The sequence below is a fragment of the Ptychodera flava genome, chromosome 8 (genome assembly GCF_041260155.1).
Source record: "Ptychodera flava strain L36383 chromosome 8, AS_Pfla_20210202, whole genome shotgun sequence".
NCBI lineage: Eukaryota > Metazoa > Hemichordata > Enteropneusta > Ptychoderidae > Ptychodera > Ptychodera flava.
Window position 1 is genome coordinate 8271641 of NC_091935.1, and position 24251 is coordinate 8295891.

Sequence of the window (24251 nt, forward strand, 5' to 3'; positions counted from 1 at the left end):
GCATGACATAGAATCCATTGCAGCATCCGTGCAAATGTTCTTACAACCTCAAAGAACAACACCATACCCTGAATGTGTGAGACTGATATATCATAAAGGAGTTAATTTTCATTGATATTCACTTTCATCATTGTAGTGTTCAAGGTATAACCATTCAGATGTAAAGTCACTGATATGCCAGTCAGGACCAAGGAAACAAGTCCTGAAAGTGAACACAGTGAGATGTAGTCAGGAAAAACAATCAAAATCCCTGTATACAAATACTGCTGAGACAATATATCCTGTGCGAGTCTCCTGTGCGAGTCTTTGGAGAAACTGGCCACTTTTTGGATAAGTAGGGCATTTTGTTGTAAATTTACTTGCAAACAAGAAACACATTTTTCCCTTTGAGGTTTCAGGTATAATTTGCCAAAAAAATATTTCCTTTGCTTGTTTTTTATTTTTTTTATTTTTTTGGCTTCACTGGCTCATAGATCTTAGACATCTTTGTCAAATAGCAACTTTGTGGCTCAACTTTTGCCTAACAGTCACTTTCCAAGTGGGAAAACACTGTTGCTCTGGGACTGTATTTGTCAAATAGGCAGATCTTCACGAAAACACTATCATTAATATTTGGACCAAAATTGTCAAGAAATGCACAGTGACAGTCGCCAGCAGCCTACTCAAAATCTTTATGTTCAATTATTGACCAAGAAAACGACAGGACCAGTCAGTGAACTAGATCAAGAAATAATTATATATTTAGTGTTTTAGCTCAACATAAGTTTTTTCAAACTTGCCGCGTGAGGGCGCTCTTTAGAGGTTAACATTCACACAGGTTAGTGACACTAGTGAAAGAGGTGTCAATGGAAAATTTTTATCAATCAGAGACAGCCATCTCAAAGGTAAAATTGTGGGCTTTGTGAAATCCCTTTGGAGCAAGTTGGGGATGATAATCTGCTCATAGAAAGAGATAAAGTCACTGTTTGTGGACACATTTCTAGTAATTTTACATGAAATGAGAGGACAGTTCAACATCTTGGAACATCATAGCAGAGAGCAGTTGACGAAAACAGACAGAAGAGTGAAGGAATACGATGAGATAATTTCTTGTACCTGACAGAAGTGTGAGATGATGAAACAACAGTTGTCGGAGCACACTACGACACACTGAGATACTATTTAACAAACATTGTATCAATCATTATATGGCAATACACTAGTTTTTTGTTGCTTTAATGGAAGTCTTTCAATTTCTCTTGAAACCAAACAGCAACTTTTTCCCTTTGACATGGATCATAAATGTCTGAAATTCAATTATTCTAACAGTCTGTTGCATCTGTCTGAAGCTTTTTCCTTGTTGTTTTCCATTTTAGCAATGCGTGATCCAAACTGGATAGCTCTCTTTGGCAGAGACGCTGATGCGGTCAGTCCAAGCTGTCTGGCTGCCACTCTCAGAAGATACTTCTCACCAATGCCACGGGGCAAACTCAGATCAACCTGAAAATCAAGACTTTGGATCAGTCAATTACAGGATGCAATGAGAGGGGATATCAGAAATGCAGTAAAACTGCTGAATGGCATTCTCAATGGTGCGACACTGATAGCTATCTGGCTAAAACCTGTTCATCTGATTCCCTGTATAAAGTTCCATAATCACCATTGATAAAAATACGTTTGGGTCAAACCATGGTGGTGAAAGGGCCACACTTTGGGACACCCCTCTTGTCTTCAAATGGGTCATTGGACCTCCTTACAATGAAATGGGGTGAACAGCTTGCAAGGACAAATCACCACAAGATTTACATTGGTTGTGAACTTCTCAAAGAAGAATAATACATACAGTCACTGTCATAGCATACTTGTAAGTACTGTGTAGGTCCATAAGTTCAAAAGCTGGGTGGGCATTAAGAGTTGAGTTTCTACTCATTTTTCTGCATTTATGTCTATTCTAACCTGTTCACCCCTAATTCTGTGTAAACAGGTTGACAATCACCACTAGTATCAATTGGTTTGGACCAAACCATGGTGGTGAAGGGTCTTAATACTCTATTGACAGCAATGTTGATGTGTACAAGTCTGGTAGTGAAAAGGTTGAAGGCTAATATAAAATCTTTGTGGGAAATTCATTTATCAAAACAATACTCACTGGAAAGCAGACACAGCTTACATATCAACTGCCAAGATAACCAACCATTGAGCACTGTTGTCTGCATGGCATTGGATAGTTTTAGCCTTGAAACTGAATCACTGGATACAAAAAACCCGCTAGACAATTATTTTGACCAAAATTAATATTTATTTTGCTCAGATATCGATGAAGTGACTTACTTTCTGTTGAATAGGAAGACGGTTGAGAAATGACACAACTTGCTCATCAAGAAATGGACACCTGGATTCTCTGCCGTGGTCTGAGATTATCCTGTGGATAAAAGAGCAAATGATGAATACCTGTACTGCTTCCGGACCATAACATACTATTTTTAGCTTTTGTTTATGTTTACTGAGTAAACCATTATTTTATAAGAGATAAATGGTTATAACCCAAACAAATCTCCTGGACCAACTTTAGCTTTTAGCTCTGGTGAGCATATGTTTTGACATGATACACTTGTTGTTCTACGCATGTGCTTTTTATCTCGTTCACATTTTGACAGTCTTTCCTTTCCATTGAATGTTAAATCCATCAACACAATTTTGCTGTCTCTCCAATTCATTGGCATTGTGCCTCTTTAAATCTCAAATGCATCCTTCTCTTCATGATGTTGTCAATTGCTGATATAAATGAAATCAGCAACGATTTTCAACATGACTGCATCATGCTGTGCAATCATTGAAAACATAAAGGGTGACTTCAGAGTCTCCATGGTCAAGACAGTTGAACTGTTGAACTGTTCAAGAATTGTTGAAGTTCTTATGATAGCAATACACTCTAAAATTGCAACAACTTCAATACCGTCTAAACAAAAAACTTTAGAGCTGCATGCGGACAGAGGCCCACCATTTTATCCACCTACGCATCAGTGGCAAGTGAAGATGATCATATAAATTCAAGGATAACTGTATTCCTTGCTTGTTTCCCTGGGGATGGAAGGATGAAATGCAACAATTGAAAGTATACCCTAAAGGTGATGACTGGTAATGAGTGGTTGGAAACTCTAGCAGAAACAAGTAAAGAGCTAGATTTTGGCAGACTGACATGACTTGTGAAATGAACATTTCTACCTGTCATCTCTTCCGAGATTCCTGGCAGAGATCCTCTTGATTTCCATCTCAATCTCATCCATCAATCCACTCCATCCTTCAGATCTGATCACAAAATCGTGCAGATGTAAAAAAAATTGTGGCATGAGTCTTTTCATTGATAATGTGTCCTACCTGACCAATATTTGTGACTTAAACTAACTTTCTGCACATGTACTGCAATAGTCTGTCACAGTGTGCAGGTAAAGAACCTGATTTCAAGAAACTTGTTCTGAGTCTACTTAAATCAGTGCAAGTCGAATAGACATTGTTTTAACACCTTTGAAAATTTCAGCCAGCGATGGGTGTTTTTGAAGACATTAACAATGGGAGTTTTTGAAGACATTAACAGAGTATACCATCATTTTGATACTTGGTCAAAATAAAGTGCGCCCTCTGAGTCATATGTGGTGTGCCACTGCACTGATATTTATGATGCTCAACAGTGATCTTTGTTGCCAAAGAAATTCACATTATATGTAGCAGTACTGGACTGGTTAACAGAAACTTTTGATAATTTGAAATAAAGCTTTAATATTTCAATATTTATTGAGTGTTTACGGCCACACTGATCATAAAGGTGATGCGTGATACTGGACTTCACTTACTGGAATTTGGACCGATGTCTTGAGTAGCCAGCAAGCTGTTCGTCTGCTCCCATACCGACCAGAATAACCTGTGGGAAACAGGGCAAAGTTTAGATAAAAACAGAGCTACAGTGGAAGTGGTCAGAGATTTCATTTGCTACAAGCTTTACCTTCGATCCATGAGAGCCTCTGCATGCTATTTCCTATCTCTGCTGATACAATTTTCTGTATTAAAGGCCCTATAGCTGTATCTTTTAGCATTATTTTTTGTGATTTTACTTCCAAAATATAACAAGTTCATGGGAATGTACTTATTTAGGGGTGGTTATACAGGTAGAATAAACTGTCCACTGGGACTGCATGTGCAATTTTGAGCAAGATAAATAATAAATGTTTGCCCAAACAAAAAATGGCGCCCTCATGCAGATAAAGCAAAAACACAGTACGCAGTGCATATATGCATTGGAATCTTCACAGAAAGAACAGAGTAGTCTAATATAATGCATATAGTGCTGAATGCTTTCCACTGGGACATCATATGCCATGTTTTCTTTGTAATATTACCAATTTTTAAAAATGGCGGGAAATCAAAATAACGGTTAAAATTTAAATTTACTTGTCCAATTTTTCAGTGGTAAAAGACTATATCCTTTAAATCTGTAGAATTTAAAGAAAACCAGAGAAAATAGAAAGCCTTTTTCAGGTCAACAAATTTCAAGAGTTACAGCTACAGCTGCTTTAATATCATCGTACAAAGTTATTTGTCTGATTTTCTGGTAACAGAAAGGCACTATATTCAGAGACACAGTAGTGTTGAAGTCCAGTGCTTTCTGTGACATCTGCATAAATCATCAAACAAAAGACTTGAACTTGTTCACCCCAATGCCCTGTGAACAGGTCCACACTCACAATTGACAATAATGCTTTTCGGCCAAACCATGGTGATGAAAGGATTAGTCAAATAGATGTACAAGACAGACTGTAGCACTCAATAGCCATAAGTACATTGCTCAAATTTCTATTGTATTCCTGCGTGCTTGATACGTTCCTGCAGACCTCAGCTGTACTATGCTGAAAGTAAATGGACTAAGACAAGATTAAAGGGACAAAGTCAGCCATTTTTCATGAATTTTGTTTGATACGAGATACTACTTACATGTATATTGTTTGACATGTTGAAAGATACTGAATGAATGGGTGACCATGAGTAAATTCGACCTCTGTTTTAGACACAATACATGAAACCATCGCAAAAATGAATTAATGGTCATGACCATTAATTCATTTTCGTGATGGTTTCACTAATTTGTCTAAAACCGGGGTCGAATATATGCACGGTCACCCATTCATTTAGTATCTTTCAACATGTCAAACAATATAAGTAGTATCTCGTATCAAACAAAATTCATGAAAAATGGTCGACTTTGTCCGTTTAAGCCAAGTTTTTCTGTACTGTGAATCTGGAGAGAAATCACAGCTTACCTTTGCTCTGCTTGTGTACGGTATCCCAGAATTCCCTGTCACATTTTCTCCAGGGGGTGGATTCATAAGCGTCCCAGAACCCCTTGCAGCAAACCAAATTGCACAGCCTATACTATCATCCAGTACTGTCTCCAGTGGGTATACCAAGTCACTTATTCTTTCTTGTCTGTTGATTAAAAATAACAACGATAATACAGAAAATTTTATTGGGATAAATCTGATCATCTTATAAATCTCACCATATGCAGCACAGATTGCTTTTGCAAACTGAAAGTAAAATTGCTTTTGAGATAATACTAATGGTCTTATTTAATGGAACAGTGGCTGTAACATTTGATAATTACGGTATTGTCATAATTTTGTTCCATGAAACAAGTACATTTTCTCATTCTTCTCCCTAAAAACGAGTTGATTTACAAAATACTGGCCGTGCAAACACAATGCTTTATGTACAATATGCAGTGCTATTATTGATAAATGAAATCTAATCTGGACAAATTGTCAATGGTAACACTGGATGGCATACATAATGCATGGCTGTGTTCATAGGTTGAACACTGGGCATTTCCGCATGATTTTGAGAGTAGAACAAGAAGTGTACACAAACAGAACAATTATAGAAGAAAAACTAAAGTCACAGTGCCAGCTAATTACTGATCAATACAATATTGAAATATTTTAAGTAATAGTTTACTCCCTCCCGGCCCATAATGGACGAAAGCAAACTTTGCACAACATAATGTACGAGGCAAAGCCGAGTACATTACGAAGTGCAAAGTTTGCTTGAGTCCATTATGGGCCGAGATGGGGTGCATTATTGCTATTATTTTATAGTTTTGGCAATGCCAGTGAATTTATAGATGCAGGAAACATCTGGAGCCACAATACTGGATAATCAAATACATTATAAATAATAATCTTTGGAATGGAGAGACAAAATTCACTGATATTGACAAGACTATGATATAATTGTCAATATGTGGCCTTCAAGCAACTGAAAGATACACTAATCCTGCCAAGTTCATATGTCACACATCTGGTAGCCATCTCACAGATACTTTCAAGACTCATATATCTAAAGCTTATTTTTTTAACCAAAAACAAATTCCACAGTTTTATACAATATGAAAATCTGAAAGAAGGAAATGACTTTTTTTCAAAAATTTGATTTAGTGTAAATTTTTTACAACTAATAATTGTGCTGACCTCCTTGCCCTGAGTTCATCCAACGTGACGTTAACCTGAAAAATTGAAAAGAAAGTGACAAATATTATTCAATCTTGCCTGCAGTTCCTTCATGAAAAACAAAGGCCCACAGACAATACTTCTTGTTGTCGTTTGGTACTTGCATTTTCCCCCACTGCCGCCAACATCACTCTTTGACCAGTGTTTGGAGATATACATACCTCTATAAAATTCCACTGTCTTTCAGGGTTCAATTCTTGTAGTTCAACAAGTCCACTCCTGCCAGTGATCCTGTCTGGCACCATATACGGATCTTTCCTGACAATAAAAGTAAAAGAAAATTTACAAGTACAACTAAAAATGAATTGTATAAGATAAATGACTAGTAGTATCCATCGATATTGAGTATGGTGAATTCAACATGTCACAGATGAAAGGGCAAACCTGATTGGTCAATGTCAAGCATATCTGCCAATTGGGACCTCTTTTCTGTAAGCGTGATGGCAAGAATTTAAAATGGAAAGGTGGCGTATTTTATCCACTATTAACAAAAACAGAGCAAAAAATATACATGACATATTCTTAAAGTGCCACTGTAATTGTACTCAAAAACACTACAGTGTGATTACATTGTTTGTTGTTTGTTCAACTAGAAATGTGTTATATCACCAGGTTTCTGATTTCCAGAAAACCTGTGGCAGAGAAGCTTGAAATAAAGCCATAAGAAAACACTTTGAGAAACACTATTTTAGCAAATTGTTCCAAAGTATAGAATTCCTACTACTGTATTTTTATGATGACTGTATTGACTTTGCCTTCTACCATGAAAATGATAGACTCTGCTAACATTCTTTTGACCTAGCAGTGAAAATGTAAATCGGAAGAAAGTATATTCTCTTCACTGTCGAAGAAACAGACATGCAATCACATATCTTTCCTCTTTTCTTATAACTTACAACACAGTTGATTCTCAGGTATAAATCCAGGTGCTGAAATTATCTGCATTGACAAACTACAGCGAAAGTAGCAGTGTGGCGCCCCCTATAGTCCATCTTATGAAATCTTTCATTTACACCATTTGGTGAGTGTTATCTCCTTATGGCCAAAATTACTGAACTATGAAAGCCATCTCAAATACGCATCTCGAAATAATTTTTGAAGAACATTGAAATATATTATACAATAGCAGGTTTACCAGTAAAGTAAGTTACTTACTTTTCTGCCTGACCCTTTTTTTGATTCTTTCCAACACCTTTCGTTTGTTGGTGAAAAGCCACATTGAGTAGATCGATGGGTTCCTGACTTGGTATATATCTACAATAAAAAAATATGGATTCAATTCAGGTAATAAATTCCTAGTCTTCATCACGGTGACAACCCAAATGCTTTGCAAAATCTTCACGTATGATGGCACAATTTTTGCTTGATAAAAGATTACAATGGTTATTCAAAATGTGAACAATACAATTATGAATCATCAGTAATTGTCAGTTGATGTTTTCTACTGCTTTGGGCAATGTATCATTACTTTATCTTCCTGCTTTTACTGGCATGACAGGATTGAAATCAATGTTTGGTACACTGTAAATCTCAACAGCAGTAGACTACTGTACAACCTTACCCAGCTCAATCTGCCTGTACAGAGGTCAAACTCTAACATCGAAAAGAACAGGTTTGTACCAAAACATGGTTGTGAAAGTTCAAATTATCCCTTATACTCATTCATTGCCAGTCCACAAGACTAGTGTTTTTTTCGCCATTTTCTTTGCGACATGGACACTTTACATTTTGATTTTCTCAGCATCTTCAAGGAGAAGGAGACACACTCACCTATCAGCCAGTGCTGCTATGACAATAGAATCCAAGCCGCCACTGAATAGCACAGCCACACATGCAGATTTTGTCGCTGGCAAACTTCCTGCCCTGGTTGTTATGCTCACATTTTTTTCTCCAAAATCATTCTTATTTCTTTCATCTGGATGGGTCGTCTCACTCTCATTTGAATGACTTGTCTGTCTTTCAGCTTCACATTCACCTTGACCAGACTCCATGCAAGTCCTAGGTAAGTTGAACACCCGCTTTTTGACAGATTCTCCCAGCGCCTTGACAAGCTGTCTGGCTAGCTGCAAAGTTTCTAGGCTGGCATCGGACAGGTAATCTGATATGACAACTTTGTCTTCAGACAATGATACCTCACTCTCGATTGGTGCACTTCCACAACCTTCGACCAAGAGTTTAGTCCGAAGAGAATCAGCGAGCTCATACTCCTTTGCACTAGATGGCAAGGGTTTGCTGTCTGATTCCTTCACTGTGGATGGAGCATAGGGTGGTGATGATGATGATGATGATGAAGATGATGATGATGATGAAGATGACGACGATGACGATGTTGATGCTGATGTAGATGACACAGAAGATTCTGAAGACGATGAGGAGGCGGAGGCTGATGATGCTGATATTGATGATGTTGACGATGACGATGACGACGACGATGATGATGATGAACTGGATGAACATGAGGATGAGTTGCAAGGAGCAGATTGTGAAATGTCAGAAATTAACGTCGTAGATATTACTGATGACAAAGATTCTTGGGAAGTAAATGATAATGATGACAGCTTTGACATTGCTTCTTTTCTTGATGATGATGATAAATCAGTTTTCCTTGATGTTGACTCTGTTGCCATTGTAACTAAACCAGACCCCTGATCCATTGACAGTGAAGATAAAGTCATCGCTGCATCATTTGCATGTTGTTCCCTATTACCCTGCTGTGTTGATATCGTCCGATTGAATGGTATCACTGGGGACAGGAGCCCAAGCTTCATGCTCACAAATTTCACTGATTCTGGTATGACGTGTGAACTTGTCTCCTGTAGGGAACCTTTCCAGCACTCAGTGTAGACCACCTTATCTTTGACGAAATCTGACCTCTGACCTTTGGCAATCATGTTGTCAACTGGTTCCACAGTATCACATGCTGTTTTGTCAGATAAAATTTCACCCACTTCATCATCCTCTAAACTCTCTGCAGATATCTCATCAATAATACCTGCATTGTCTCCAGATGGCCAAATCCATGGATACATGGAAATTTCCTTGGGAAATGTACCTTTTCCTTGGCAATAGCTGACATCAATATTGTAGATACCACAAGCAGGGACTTCTTGCCACTGTTGCAAAATAAACAAAAAGAAGGAAAGTTGGATAAATCAAATTAGGTTGCATAATTTAAAGTCTTTCCAGGTAAATCCTAATATTTTGTACACACTTTATTCATCTACTGTTGAAGGTGGTTTAGTGTTTGGAGCCGTTTGTTGGGGCAGTAACATCTCAGTCCAGGAGAAAACTAGATTATAAAAGGTAATTAAAAACGCTAGTAAAGCATTTGTGCATTTAATTTCCCATTGACAAGCTACCACAACCATAATAGTGGACAGAAATGTTTGCACTGTTCAAATAGACTAGTGCTGTCCTTACTGGGAAACATATTTGCCATGTAAAATATACATTAGATGGACAGTGCTCACATTGTAATTCTGATTAAAGCCACAATAGCTGCGAATGAATAATAAACCAATCTTAAAATCTCCTCAGTTTTCTAAGTGTTTTCTTTGAATAAGACCCATCAAAGACTGAAAAGGTGTGTAACAGTCATTTTAGATTTCCTGCTATTTTCAAAATCTATCATGTGACAGAGAAAATAAAGATTACAACAACAAAATGTTGGCCATCATGTGTTGTGCGTTCAAGCAAATGGTATCATGCTTGTTTCTTGGATGGTCATGATATGTATGTGCAGGAAATACTGCATTTTTTGTACTTTTCCGTGGGGGTGCCATTTTACAAGTGCGATACCCGTTTATTAATTTAATCCTCTTTTTCCCAAATTGTATTTATTTCTGTGGTTTGTCTATGGAGCCTGGTAGAAAGAGGATTAATTTAACCTGTTAAAACATGTAGGCATGGTCCAAATCAGTGAGCAGTGATACTTCTATATGCGACCTTCAGTTAGCACATTTACACTAACCAACTTTGGTTTGAAAATACAATCATGATAATAATGCATAAAATTAGAAGCTATTGTGGCTTTAAAATGAGATGGAAAGAAATGTTCAGTATCTACTTTTTAATCATTACTTGCTCTACTCATGTCTCCACATCTGACACGACTATGTTAAGAAATCACACAGTGATCTATGACTTCAAGCCAATCAAAATATAGCTTGCTTGTCATGTAAGGATATAGTCTTCGGGCGTGACAAAAATTGCGTAACAGAGATTGACTGTCAAGCTTGTATTTGTATAGCCAAGAATGCCTTCTCAACGGTCAAAGAGAGTATCAATGATATCATGTTTGATAGGAGGATTAAAGATTTGTCATATGAAGATGAGGATTCCACTAATATTCAATACCCAACGTTAGCGACCTAATAAAACTTGACCTATTATTTTCATTAATTTTCAAGAGCTATTTAACATAGGTTGCGGGTAATGCTAATTTTCGTACTGAGCATCGTATCTGTGCATGCATACAAATGTTCTTTCTGCGAGCGCTCTTTCCGGAAGTGGTCTTTTTGTCACGATATAGCATACAATTACTTTGAGGTGCGACTTTCAAATCTGGTTTGTCAAAACAGTTCACACCAAGATAGCAAACTTTGTGTAACAGGCCATTTTAAGTGTGACAAATGTGGGATTATGTGCAGTATTTAAGTGAACTAAACTTTAAACCTATTAAAAAAAGTTTCGAATATATCAAACTAAACAGGGATCTGTCGCTAGAGGGCGCTTCAGTGTAGCATTTTTGTATTAAAAATGCCCATATCTTAAAAAATTGTGCGGTGACCCCCATTTTTTTCGTTTGATTCAAAATCTATATATTGTTGGGCTTAATGTATGAGAGTTTAAAGAAAACGTAGATTTCAGATCATGACATTTGTAATGAAAATATCAAAATTTGGCCAAACTTTGCTCTTTTTATAAAAGCACTATTCATGGAAACGTTGCTATATTTTCTGATATTTTCAAAAGTAGATCACAAAACTAATATATTACAATACGGGGACTTGTGTTGTATAAAATCTGTCAAATTGTTTTTACTTTATTTCAGTTTTATTATTCAATAACACTAGTTAATCGAATAATACAACATTTTAACCAATTTCAGCTAAATGTTTTTGCGGGACTACAAAGAGGGCGCCATATCTCGGAAATTTGCATGGGGACCCCCACCTTTTTTCTTATTTTTTAACATTTCATCTCATCCCAGACATCTGCTGAAAGTTTCAGAAAAATCCTGATTAACATCGCTGTTAGCCGCAACCTACCTTAACCAGAGACTTTTGTAACGACACCAAAAGGGTTTTAAAAATAGACATAGGCAGTTTAAATTCTGCGATGATCTGGTGATTGCTGTTACATGTACATAAGGAAAATTCTGATTGGCTCATCACATCACACACATTTAAACATGATTTCCTGTGGCAAAATTCTGATGCAGGCACACAGGCAGCCAGGAAAGAAGTTCATGAAAAATTATCTTCGCAACCAAGCTTCCTGTCAGCAGCACACATTTTTCTTTTGCAAATCAGCAGATGTGGGAGGGGGAAGACAGGTAATTTCTATCATCAGAAAGTAGGAAATTTAATTCTTTTGCTCAGAAAAGAAAACTGGAAAGTCCAGTAGGCAAGCAGGAGGCATATTTGGTGATTTGCAAGAATTTGCCAAAGAAGGTTAAATCATGTGGTTGGGAGATGGCACTGGGCAGCTTTGTAATGGGGAGGGTGTTAGCAGACTTTTCCTGGTGGGAAGGGATAGAATGGGCACTAGTGGGTAGAAGGAAAAATTTTATTATATTAATATTATATAAATGTTCTGATTGGATGACAGCTCACGCCATCTGTGGTAAAAATATGTTTCACATGTGCTAAAATAGGCCAGTCAACTAGCACAGAAGCTTAATGTAGAAACAGAGAACACTTAGATACCAGGAAAAAATTGGCATTAGAACTAGTCAAATGATGAAATATGTGGAGATTGTTGCAGGACTGGTCTCAACGTTTTGAATGTTGTTTTTAGAATTTCTTTATTAGGGCATTTGGTTTGTGCATTGCCAAATCAGTGCTGTCATTTTTTGCATTGCTTCCACTGCCAAAGCTGAATATGCCTCCTATGCATTTTTCACGTCAACAATGCTCGATTCTAGGGAGGCCCATATGGATATATTTAAGTAAATATAGAAAAGTTGGAGTTTTTAAATGCTTATAAAATTTGAACAAATCCATGCAAAACGCTGAATTTGCTAAAGTGTAGGTCTTGGTACTTTTGAGCAGGAACAAAAACTCATAAACGATGAATACCTGTTAGATTTGTCAAAATAATGGGGTAAAAATTGTGATTTTTGCTATTTTTACCTATGGAAAACCTCAATATGGGTGAAAAATAGCATTTTATAAATATCCATCTTAGAAATGTGAAACTTTCAAGAAAGATATGTTTTAGGTTGAAAAGATTGTACCTTGCCTTTATTTCACATATTGTACCTCATTATGCAAATTTATGCAAATTTTGTCTTCTAAGAATTACATTATTTTACCAAAAGATCCATATTTCAGGTATGCTTCCTCTGGAAAATAAACTGCAAAATTTACTTTTGTTGAATATATAATGTTGCATACTGTTCATAGACAAAAATAGTAAATGATTATAATCACTTGAAGTGAAAATGGATGACTAAATTGGGTCCAAAAACTCAAAAATGTCAATTTTCTACATATAATTTCAGATTCAATTGAAGGTAAAGCAAAGTTTTGACAACTGTAGATTCCTCAAATTACTGTACAGAAAGTTGATATTCACAAGATATACTGCAAATTGTTTGTTCTCTATGAAATTGACAATTTCCACAAATATTAAGTTGATTAAAGCTTTGAGTTTTGCGTCAAAATATAGCAAAATTGACAATTTTACAATGTTGGCAAGAAAAATTGTAGTTTTCGTAATTATTTTATCCAACTTTGTCATGAAATATTGCTGTAAATTTAGCTGTGTACAATAAAAGGTATCATAGAGTATATAATGATAGCAGGATTGATAAAAAAATACTTCAAGTGAATATGAATGATATTTTTTGGCTGAAAACTCGAAAAAAGCTATTTTGTAATCAGATGACCTTTGACCCCTGATATCAACAATGGCCAATGCAGACAGAAATTTATTGTTAACGGATTCTGCAGGCTTGTAAAAAGAGTTAAACGAGACTTACTCTGCACAAAGGCGTACAAATATTGTAAAACATACCAATGCAATCCATTCTGACCGAGATTCAAGAAGAGAACATTAAAATTTGATAAAAAGAGGCAAAAGTGTTTTTTTTTCCATCACTTTTTTGTACTACTTTGAAGTCAATTTTTAACAATGCCGTTTTCAACGGTTTCAATATATTGTGTGTTTTGTACCAAAATTATTGAAGGTACATGTATGCAGATATATAATATAAAGTCCACAATTAGAACACACAGAAATTGTGGAAGAAAATTAATATTTTAAATTTCCATAGACGTTAATTTTTAATATAAATGGCAAATTGATAGATCAAATATGCCTGAGTTTTATCAGTTTCATAATCAAGCCATGGTGGCTGTAACTTTGGATGTTTTTTTCATTATACTTTGTGTTTTTTATATTAACTGCAGTTTCTTGTTCTACTCCCGAAACAATACTGAAACACCCATTGTTCAGCATGTCAACATAGCATTTTTATGCGGGCTAATAACTATATTATAATAGTGAACAATGCAATTTGCACATATATACGTTGTACTGACAGGTTGGATATAGGGTGTCTCCGTAGGGTTTAGGGAGTAGAACAAGAAACTGCAGTTGATATACATAACAAAAATAATAAGAAATTCATTCAAAGTTACAGCTATTTTACTTTTGAAACATTAATACATTATTTCACACCAGCTATAACAAGCAGTGCCAAGTAATATCGAGGGCAAGAGATTTTGCCCTGCTTAGATTCAGTCACCTCATCAAATCAAATCAGTCACCAAGTTGTTTGGAGGTCCTCTTCAGATGACCCACTGGATTCATTGTCATTATAGTTATCGCGCTGTGCATACACACTCAATGGTAAGTTCTCATCAGATGACTGGTTGGATTCATTGTCCTGGTTACCTTGTACTGTATGCACTGTATACACAGATAAAGGTAGGTTTTCATCAAATGAATCGCTGGACGCTTCACCATTGTTACCGTGCTGGGCAATGACACTTAATGGCAAGTCTTCATTTGATGAAGAACTTGACTCACTATCAGACTGACTACGTCTCTCACTGGATGCATACAAGCTCAATGGGAGTGAGTTCTCTATTTCATGAAGAACATTTGGATTAGTCTGGATCAAGTCTTTCAGTAGACTTTTCTTTCCCGCTGAATTGAGTTTGCTGCGTCCACGCATTTTGTGAACTGCATCCACGTCAACGCCCAAGTCTCCAAGGCTTGCCCAAAGTTGTAGCTGGTTAGAGACAGCAGCTGATGTCATCTTGGTTACTTTCCTTGTGCTAGTAACAAATTCTCCGTCTTTCAGTTTTTGCATTATTTGTCTCTTCCTCTCTGCTTTCCTCTGTGCTCCTTCAGCCTGCTTTCTCTTACGTTCTTCTCTACGCGGTCTTTCCTGTTCATACAGCCTTCTCAACTGTGACTCTTTTGTGCCCCATTCCTTCGTAATTTTGAAGCACTCCTTTCGTGCCACTGCACAAAGCTTCTTCTGTTCTTCCTTTGAATGGTGCTGAAGCCATAGCGCTGGATGATCTTGTTTGGCACGTACCATAGACTGTAAAGTTAATGGGTTTGATGCTGGAGCAATGTGCTGTTGCTGTGCAAGCATGCCGAAATCTTGCTCTATACGCAAATTCGTGGCATCTCCAACTAGGTTAGCTGCTGTCACATGTTCTGGTGTAGGCTCTGAATATTCTCCACCTGTTAGATGTTCTTTTGCGTGGTCCTTTAGTTTTGCTGCTCCAGCTTTACACATCACTTGCAAAAGCTCAACAACACACTGGTCTGTGCCAACTTGCTGCCTTACAGCCTCCATGTATTTTGTGAGTTTTTCACTCCTTTCTACATTAGGCCATATACTGTCTGATCCATCAAGTAGCATCGATGAATTTTCACCCCACACCATTAGCTTATCAACATGTGTTGGTAGTGTTATGTAGGTCATTCCCCCCACACTCATCATGACCTGAGTTCAATTAGTCTAGAACATTCTCAAGGTCACTGCCCTTGATGACCTCACAACCTTGAATTCAATTAGTCATGTTTGGAATGTTCTGGAAAGTTGATTAGTTGTGTAAGGGAGATAATTTTAGAACAGTAATTAGCATGTCAATAAAAGTTCTAGATTGTTCTTATATGCCTTTATAAAAGGACGTGCACAGCTTCCAGTCAGACTTTTGGGATCGTGTCTCTTGTGTGTTACTAAACTCCAGCAGTAGTCATTCTCAAGACTTTCCAAGACCTTCACTGTCAACGCTGGATTTATACTGTGGACTTTGTGCAGCTTCAAGCCTGCAAGCCAAAGGACTGTTCATTCATCCGACTGACTGTTACAACTCTGAGACTGGAGCTTTGCCGTCCCAGCTGAGATAAGTAGTCTGTACACTTTTAAAGCTTGTACTCTGTCCCTGACTTAGCAATTAGTTTTGTTTTCGTAATAAATTTTGTTTAAACGGAAACTGCTGAGTTCACCCTTTTGTTCGTTTTCTCTGCACGTAACAAATTGGGGGCTCGTCCGGGATACGAATATTTTGAGCCGTTTGACAACATTTTGCCTACCTTTTCAAAACTACTGTATACTGTGAACTCAGCGAAATTCAATCATGGCGGAATTCAAGCCAGACGAATTTATGGATGACCTTGATCAGGACACATTTAATTCCCTCAGAAAAGACAACCTCATAGCACTGGCCAATTTCCTTAAAGTAGATGTCAAAAGATCTATGCGCAAGCGAGAAATACAGTTCAAGATTGCAAAACATTTAGTTAATTCTGGCCATTTTGAGGAGTCTGCCTTAAAAGATTATGAGCCTGAGTCTTCCTTCGAACTCAAAAAATGGAATTAGAAATACAGGCAGATTTCGAGCTAAAAAAATTGGCATTAGAAAAAGAAAAAGAATTACAAATGAAAGAAAAAGAATTACAAATGGAAAAGGAGAGACAGGCATTAGAAAAGAAAAAATACAAATGCAGTTAGAAATGGAAGAAAGACAGAAAGAGAGGGAATTGGAAATGAAAGAAAAAGATTGCAAATGGAAGAAAGACAAAGGGAGAAAGAAAGAGAGGAAAAAGAAAAGGAAAGAGAATTAGCAGAACACCGACTGCAGTTAGAAATAAAACGTTTAGAGCTTGGACAGTCAGGAAAATTCTTCCCTTCAGACAAGTTTGACATCACTAAGCATTTCAGGTTGGTTCCCCCTTTCCAAGAAAAGGATGTTGATAAATATTTCCTTCATTTTGAGAAAATTGCTCAGAGTCTGAACTGGCCTAAGGAGTCCTGGTCTATGCTTTTGCAGAGTGCTTTGGTGGGTAAAGCCAGAGAAATTTACATTCAGTTGTCAGTAGAGCAGGCTTCAAATTATGATTCTGTGAAGGAATTAATTCTCAAGGGCTATGAGTTGGTGCCTGAAGCTTATCGTCAGAAATTTAGGGATTGTGAGAAGGTGAAGGATCAAACTTATGTTGAATTTGCTCGAACAAAAGAACAACTGTTTGATCGTTGGTGTTCTTCGGAAAAGGTCAGTCAGAATTATGACAAATTACGACAACCTTGTTTTGATGAGGAATTTAAAAGGTGCATTCGGAGTGACATCAAGACATTTATCAATGAACAAAAGGCAGATACATTAGAGGTTGCTGCACGTTTGGCCGATGATTATTCATTGACCCACAAATCTTCATTTCTCAGCAAACCATCCCAGTCCTTTTCATACAGAAACAATGCAGGTAAATTTAACTCCTCCTTTTCATCCAAGAATTTCTCAAAGGAGAGTAGGAAATCAAATGACAGCAGTTCACACAATTCAAGTAACACTTCCACATCATCAGATCCCAAGTCTCAATCTCCTTCTGACAAACAGTTTGGTACACTTTCTTGTAATTATTGTAAGAAAGACGGCCATTTAATGTCAGATTGTTTCAAATTGAAAAGAAAACGTGAAGGTCAAAGTAGTCAAAGTGGATCTAAGCCCACCGGCTTTATTTCTTCATCAACTCAATTAGAGTCTAATAATGTGTGCAACACATTTTCTGAGGTTAAACCCCTCTCATCCCCAATTAATGAGGTCAAGGTCAATTCTTCTCAAGATAGCATTATGGGTATTTTCGAACCATTTATTCATGATGGTTTTATATCACTTTCTAGTGATTTTTCTTCCGCTACCCCTGTCAAAATTTTAAGAGATACCGGGGCTTCCCAGTCTCTTTTGTTGGCAGATACCCTGCCGTTTTCTGAAAAGTCATTTTCAGGTTCTAAAGTTCTTATTAAGGGTGTAGATTGCAATGACTTTATTCCTGTTCCTCTCCATAATGTCTATTTGTCTTCGGACTTTGTTTTCTGGACCTGTGGCTTTAGGTATTAGGCCTTTTTTGCCTTTTGAAGGGATTCACCTTCTTCTTGGAAACGACCTTGCTGGGGACAAGGTCATTACTAATCCACTTGTGACTGATAATCCTAGTTTAGATCAGGATCCAGAGCCAATTGAACAAGAGATACCCGATTTATTTCCTTCGTGTGCAATTACTCGAGCCATGTCAAAGAAAACTTCCGAGAATCAAAATACTCTCAAGAATAATGTCACAGATGTTGACTTAAATGACACCTTTCTCAGTCAGGTGTTTGACACGGATCATTCCGTTATCCCTCGTGGATTTGAAACTTCCAGTAAAACTTCTGCTGACCAAAGTCAGACATTTTCTAGATCAAATCTCATTGCAGAACAACACAAAGACTCAGATATTTTGTCTTTGTTTGACAGGGTAGATGATGAAGGTAAAACTTCAGATAGCTCTGTTTCCTATTATACAAAATCTGGTATTCTCATGCGTAAATGGAGACCTCCAGATGTTTTGGTTGATGACGATTGGGCTATAAACATCAAATTGTGGTTCCAAAGCCCTACCGTGCTGAATATTGCGCCTGGCCCATGAAACTCCCTGGGCTGGTCACTTAGGAGTCAGGAAAACTTATCATAAAATTCTCAGTCACTTTTATTGGCCTAATCTCAGGCAGGATGTAGCACATTTCTGTAAAACTTGTCACACATGTCAATGGTAGGAAAGCCAAATCAGACCATTCCAAAGGCCCCTTTACAGCCAATTCCTGCATTTCAAGAACCATTTAGTAGGATACTAATAGACTGTGTTGGGCCCCTACCAAAAACAAGATCAGGAAATGAGTACATGCTGACAATAATGTGTACATCAACTCGGTTCCCAGAAGCCATACCACTGAGAAATATAAAGACAAAGACTATAGTGAAAGCTTTAGTCAAATTTTTCACTTTATTTGGCCTCCCTAAATGTGTCCAGTCCGATCAAGGCTCCAACTTTATGTCTGGTATTTTTCAACAAGTAATGGATCAGCTAGGCATTAAACAGTATAGGTCATCCGCCTATCATCCAGAAAGTCAGGGTGCTCTTGAGAGATTTCATCAAACTTTGAAAAACATGATTAGGACCTACTGTTTTGACACAGAGAAGCAGTGGGATGAAGGAATTTATTTTTTGCTCTTTGCTGTTAGAGAGTCAATTCAGGAGTCTCTTGGTTTTAGCCCATTTGAGCTTGTATTTGGACATACAGTCCGTGGCCCACTTAAGCTCGTTAAAGAGAAATTCCTATCAGACGATGATGATTGTCTGAATATTTTGCAATATGTGTCAGATTTTCGTACGAAACTCTCTAAAGCATGTGAATTAGCCAGAGAAAATCTTGAGTCATCTCAGCAGTCAATGAAAACCAAATATGATAAAAGCACCTCAAAACGGAAGTTTGAACCAGGTCAAAAAGTTCTTGTTCTACTTCCAATTCCTGGCAAACCACTCCATGCTCGTTACTTTGGGCCATACCTAATTGATAAGAAATTGAGTGATTTAAATTACATCATAATAACACCTGACAGGCGAAAACAAAAACAGCTATGTCACATAAATATGCTTAAGCCATATTTGGATAGGGATAATCCTACTAAACAAAGCCTGTCAGTACAGTCAGTTCTGGCCATTATGAAGATAGTGATACTGAAACTGACTTGAGTGAAAATACTCTAAACTCAAAGCTGGGCTCGGTCAAGCTTCAGACTCAGAAATCCTGGAGAAGCTGGAGTCTACAAAGTTGGCACACCTCCAGCCAGAACAACAACAACAGGTGAAAGAACTGCTCCATGAATATAAACACCTGTTTCAAGATGTTCCAACAAGGACAAACATCATCTATCATAACGAAGATGTCTGCGACAGTAATCCAGTGGAACAACATCCAGACAGACTGAATCCTGCGAAAGCGGAATATCTCCAAGAGGAAGCCATGTATTTGCCGAACAATGACTTTATAGAACTCAATACAAATAACCGGACTTTGCAATCCATACTTTATGCCAAATTCAGTGCCATTTCAAGTTTTCCAATACCAAACTGCAAACGACAACTGATGCGCTTTCTCGGTATGGCTGGTTACTACAGAAAATTCTGTCCAAATTTCTCCACAATTACTGAGCCTTTGACTAACTTACTTAAAAAGAAAGTAAAGTTCGTTTGGTCAGAGCAATGCCAACAGGCATTTGATACACTTAAAGCCATACTGCAAAGTGCTCCAGTGTTGTCTGCACCAGATTTCACTTTGCCATTCAAATTAGCTGTGGACGCTAGTGATACGGCTGCTGGTGCTGTTTTATTGCAAGAGGATAGTCATGGTATAGATCATCCTGTTTGCTATTTTTCACGCAAATTTAACAAATCCCAGAGAAACTACTCTACAATTGAAAAAGAGTGTTTATCTTTGATATTAGCTTTACAGCATTTTGAAGTTTATGTTACTTCTTCAAATCAGCCAATAGTGGTTTATATTGATCACAACCCTCTTGTTTTTCTGCAGAAATTTAAAGGCAAAAATCAGAGATTGCTAAGATGGAGTTTAATGTTACAGGAGTTTAATCTTGACATTAGACATATCAAAGCCAGAGACAATTTAATTGCAGACTGTCTCTCTCGTATTTAGAGTTTATTGTTGTTCACTTTCAAGAAATTTTACTTTAGAGTAAAGACAATTTTGAGTACTTAAATCCTTTTCAAGATTACATTTGTAAAAGAAAGATTTTTCTTTGAAAAATTTTCTTTTTTTGAAGAGGGGGTGTGTTATGTAGGTCATTCCCCCCACACTCATCATGACCTGAGTTCAATTAGTCTAGAACATTCTCAAGGTCACTGCCCTTGATGACCTCACAACCTTGAATTCATTAGTCATGTTTGGAATGTTCTGGAAAGTTGATTAGTTGTGTAAGGGAGATAATTTTAGAACAGTAATTAGCATGTCAATAAAAGTTCTAGATTGTTCTTATATGCCTTTATAAAAGGGACGTGCACAGCTTCCAGTCAGACTTTTGGGGATCGTGTCTCTTGTGTGTTACTAAACTCCAGCAGTAGTCATTCTCAAGACTTTCCAAGACCTTCACTGTCAACGCTGGATTTATACTGTGGACTTTGTGCAGCTTCAAGCCTGCAAGCCAAAGGACTGTTCATTCATCCGACTGACTGTTACAACTCTGAGACTGGAGCTTTGCCGTCCCAGCTGAGATAAGTAGTCTGTACACTTTTAAAGCTTGTACTCTGTCCCTGACTTAGCAATTAGTTTTGTTTTCGTAATAAATTTTGTTTAAACGGAAACTGCTGAGTTCACCCTTTTGTTCGTTTTCTCTGCACGTAACAGTAGTATGTATCATTTCAAGTGGGTTGTTCACCTTGAGGGCCATATTCATGAGGGGTAAACAGACCTCATAGTACAATATACCATAGGCTCGCTCTTTCTGCCATTACATTTTCATCGAAGTATCCATTGTGAACAGCTGTTTCAAGTCTATTTAAGGCACCCTTCTGCTCTCGTTTATCTGTCAGATACAGCTGTATCATGTCTTTTCCAATATAACATGGTATTGCATTATGAAAAATGCAAGAAATCTATTGCCAACTATTGGTTGGAACAGTTTTTGTCCATCTTCACTGAGCTCATCATGGGCTAAAGAAAAACCCCTAAATTCTTTTCCCTGGGCGTACTCCTTCCTACTCTCTGTACACAGTAGCTTGTCTGTGGCATATATATGGGCCTGTGCACCAACCATACCTCTTCTGTTTGCTTGCTGTGTGTAATTGAGAAAGTTCACTGCCGACTTGCTCATGGCTGAAGCAACGTTTTGACACTTATGAGCAGCACACGTAAAAGCAAAGATCTTACTTCGTTTTCCTTTCTCTGCAGCTGACAAATTTACCCAATTTGGGTCAAAGTCTTCTAAGTCTTTCTTCTTCCTCTCTGTTAATAGTCTTGTTACTTTGGTTTCAACATTTGCACGATCTTTCATATGTGATTTGATCTGGCCAAAGTGCACAAACTCTGCATCAACTCCTACATCCTGGGCTACGGCATGCAAGTCCGACAAATGCTTTGCCAAGTTCGCTACTGTCTCTTCAGCTGTTTCATTACAAACAGGAGTCATTGAAAGTGAAAATACCCTGTTCTTTGTTTCACTAGCACTTGGACTGAGGATGACTTTATGTGACAACCAGTGTAGTTGGCCCTTAGTTGTGTGGTCACTTTGGTATGCGATGTGTTTATCAGCTGTCTTTGACCAGTTGATTAGTCCTTTTATTGTTGCCAAGTGTCCTGCTTCAATTTTCATCCTCTGGGCAGTGGTTCTTTTTGGCAAAGCAAGTTCTTCTGTATTAATGCTGGTAAGATTTTTCAGAACAGATCTCACAACAGGTTCAATTATATTTGATGAAACTCCTAATGTTAGTAGATGGTAGTATGTCAGACGCACTTCCGGTTTGTACATTCCACCGTCTTGAGTCTCTAGGTTTTCCAATGCTGAGATCTTCTGTTTCAAGAGCTTTTCTTTGTCTTCTCTCTTACCTAGTTCTTTCTCTAGTTCATCGACAATTCCCTCAAAGAAGACAATTGCTGCAGTTTTCTCGGTCTTCAAGCTCATCCATTTGTTCTTCTGCACTCTTTATTCTGCCTTTCAAATTATCAATGCTCTTCTCTCGTCTTTGCAGTTTTTTCTTCAGATTTTCATTTTGCTTCTTCAAAGTTCCAAGGGTAACCATGCTCTTTGCAGCTTTCTTTACTTTCATTTCATTTGTGTTTGCAACATCCATCATTTCATTTACTGCCTCTTTCCAGGAATCAGCCTCTTTTGTTTTTGCTTCCAACTTTTGCTGAAGTATACTTTTTTTCCCTTTGTGCGTCTTTTGTTGCTGCTGATATTGCTTTGAGTGTTACTTGTTTTGCTGTTTTTAACAACTCCTCTTTTTCTCGCATTATACTTCTTACCCTCACTCCAACAAGACTTGTTAGTTTTTCTTTCTCACTGGTCACAGACTTAAGTTTCTGCTTTGCTAACCTAGCTCTCTTCTCTGCTGCTTGCTTGTCTTCTTTCAGTTGCGTTTTTGATGGGGATTTGTTGACTGGAAGCCCACTGCGCAATATTTGATGTGTTGATATACTACCCTCAAGGGACCACTTTGTTGATGAAGGTTGAGTAGGTGTGTTTGAAAGAGGTATTTTCATGGTTTCAGGAAGTGCAGCTGGTGGCAAGTCCGCGGACACTGTACCACAGAAAGTTTCATTGTAAGTTGGCAGTTGCAGGAATGGCTGATATAGCACAGTAGGCGTACTCATAGCCTCTGCATAACTAGGTGGTTGAATGTCTGAATTCAAAGGAAACTCTTGAACAGTCTTCTCTGTATTCTGCATAGGTATACTCTGACGACGCGACCATTCAAATGGTCTCTTTAAGAATTGCCGGATAGACTGCAGTATAAGTTCAGAACTTCGATGTGACCTACTTTTGTTGTATGACTGGACCAACTTTTCATATTTACATTGAACATTGCTTGCTTTTGTCTGCATTTGCTTTGAAGTACGTCCATCGACATCAACTGGTGTGAACTGTTTCAGCCATAAGAGTAACATATAACTGGCTTTGGAGGTTGATATCCCTTCCTCGACACATTCCACTTTCTGATCAGCTTTATCAAACTGCATGCTGGTATAATGCAAATCAAGAAATTCTTCATTTGACAAAGACTGTTGGGAAGCTGTTTGATTCATGTCGACTAAGCTGCAATAAAATAGGAAAAATGACTTTATTGTACACTTAAACTTATTATGAATATTTTGCATTTACCTCCATCACAAATATTTGAAGGCTGAGTAAAAATAAAACGGTATTTCTACAATTTTGAGTGACACTACTTCCAACCTGTTGACCTTAAAACGCCTTTCCGCTTTCAAAAATTCTCATTTTATTTAATTTTTGCTGTATTATATTAGATCAGGTTACATCACACTCACACATTCTCACTGACAATTATAACACCTTTACCAACCTTACCAACCTACATGAATATTTCGTTGATATAACAGGAAGCACACATTTTTGTTTGTGCATAATCAGATAAGCGTGACTAGTTTCAATTGTTACTGTCCTCTAGCATTTT

General features: G+C 37.5%; 1 protein-coding gene across 1 annotated transcript in view; it reads right to left on the bottom strand.

Moving 5' to 3' along the window:
* Window positions 1–305: 305 nt before the first annotated feature.
* LOC139138377 (asparagine synthetase domain-containing protein 1-like) overlaps window positions 306–24251 on the bottom strand; it is a 28998-nt gene continuing 5052 nt past the window's right edge. The window contains exons 5-13 of the mRNA XM_070706739.1: window positions 8307–9649; window positions 7692–7790; window positions 6698–6794; window positions 6498–6532; window positions 5292–5457; window positions 3831–3898; window positions 3205–3288; window positions 2311–2401; window positions 306–1479 (exon numbers count right to left, since the gene is read on the bottom strand). Of these exons, the coding sequence (XP_070562840.1) occupies window positions 1297–1479; window positions 2311–2401; window positions 3205–3288; window positions 3831–3898; window positions 5292–5457; window positions 6498–6532; window positions 6698–6794; window positions 7692–7790; window positions 8307–9649 (2166 nt within the window). The 3' untranslated portion in view covers window positions 306–1296. The remainder of the gene's footprint in view (window positions 1480–2310; window positions 2402–3204; window positions 3289–3830; window positions 3899–5291; window positions 5458–6497; window positions 6533–6697; window positions 6795–7691; window positions 7791–8306; window positions 9650–24251) is intronic.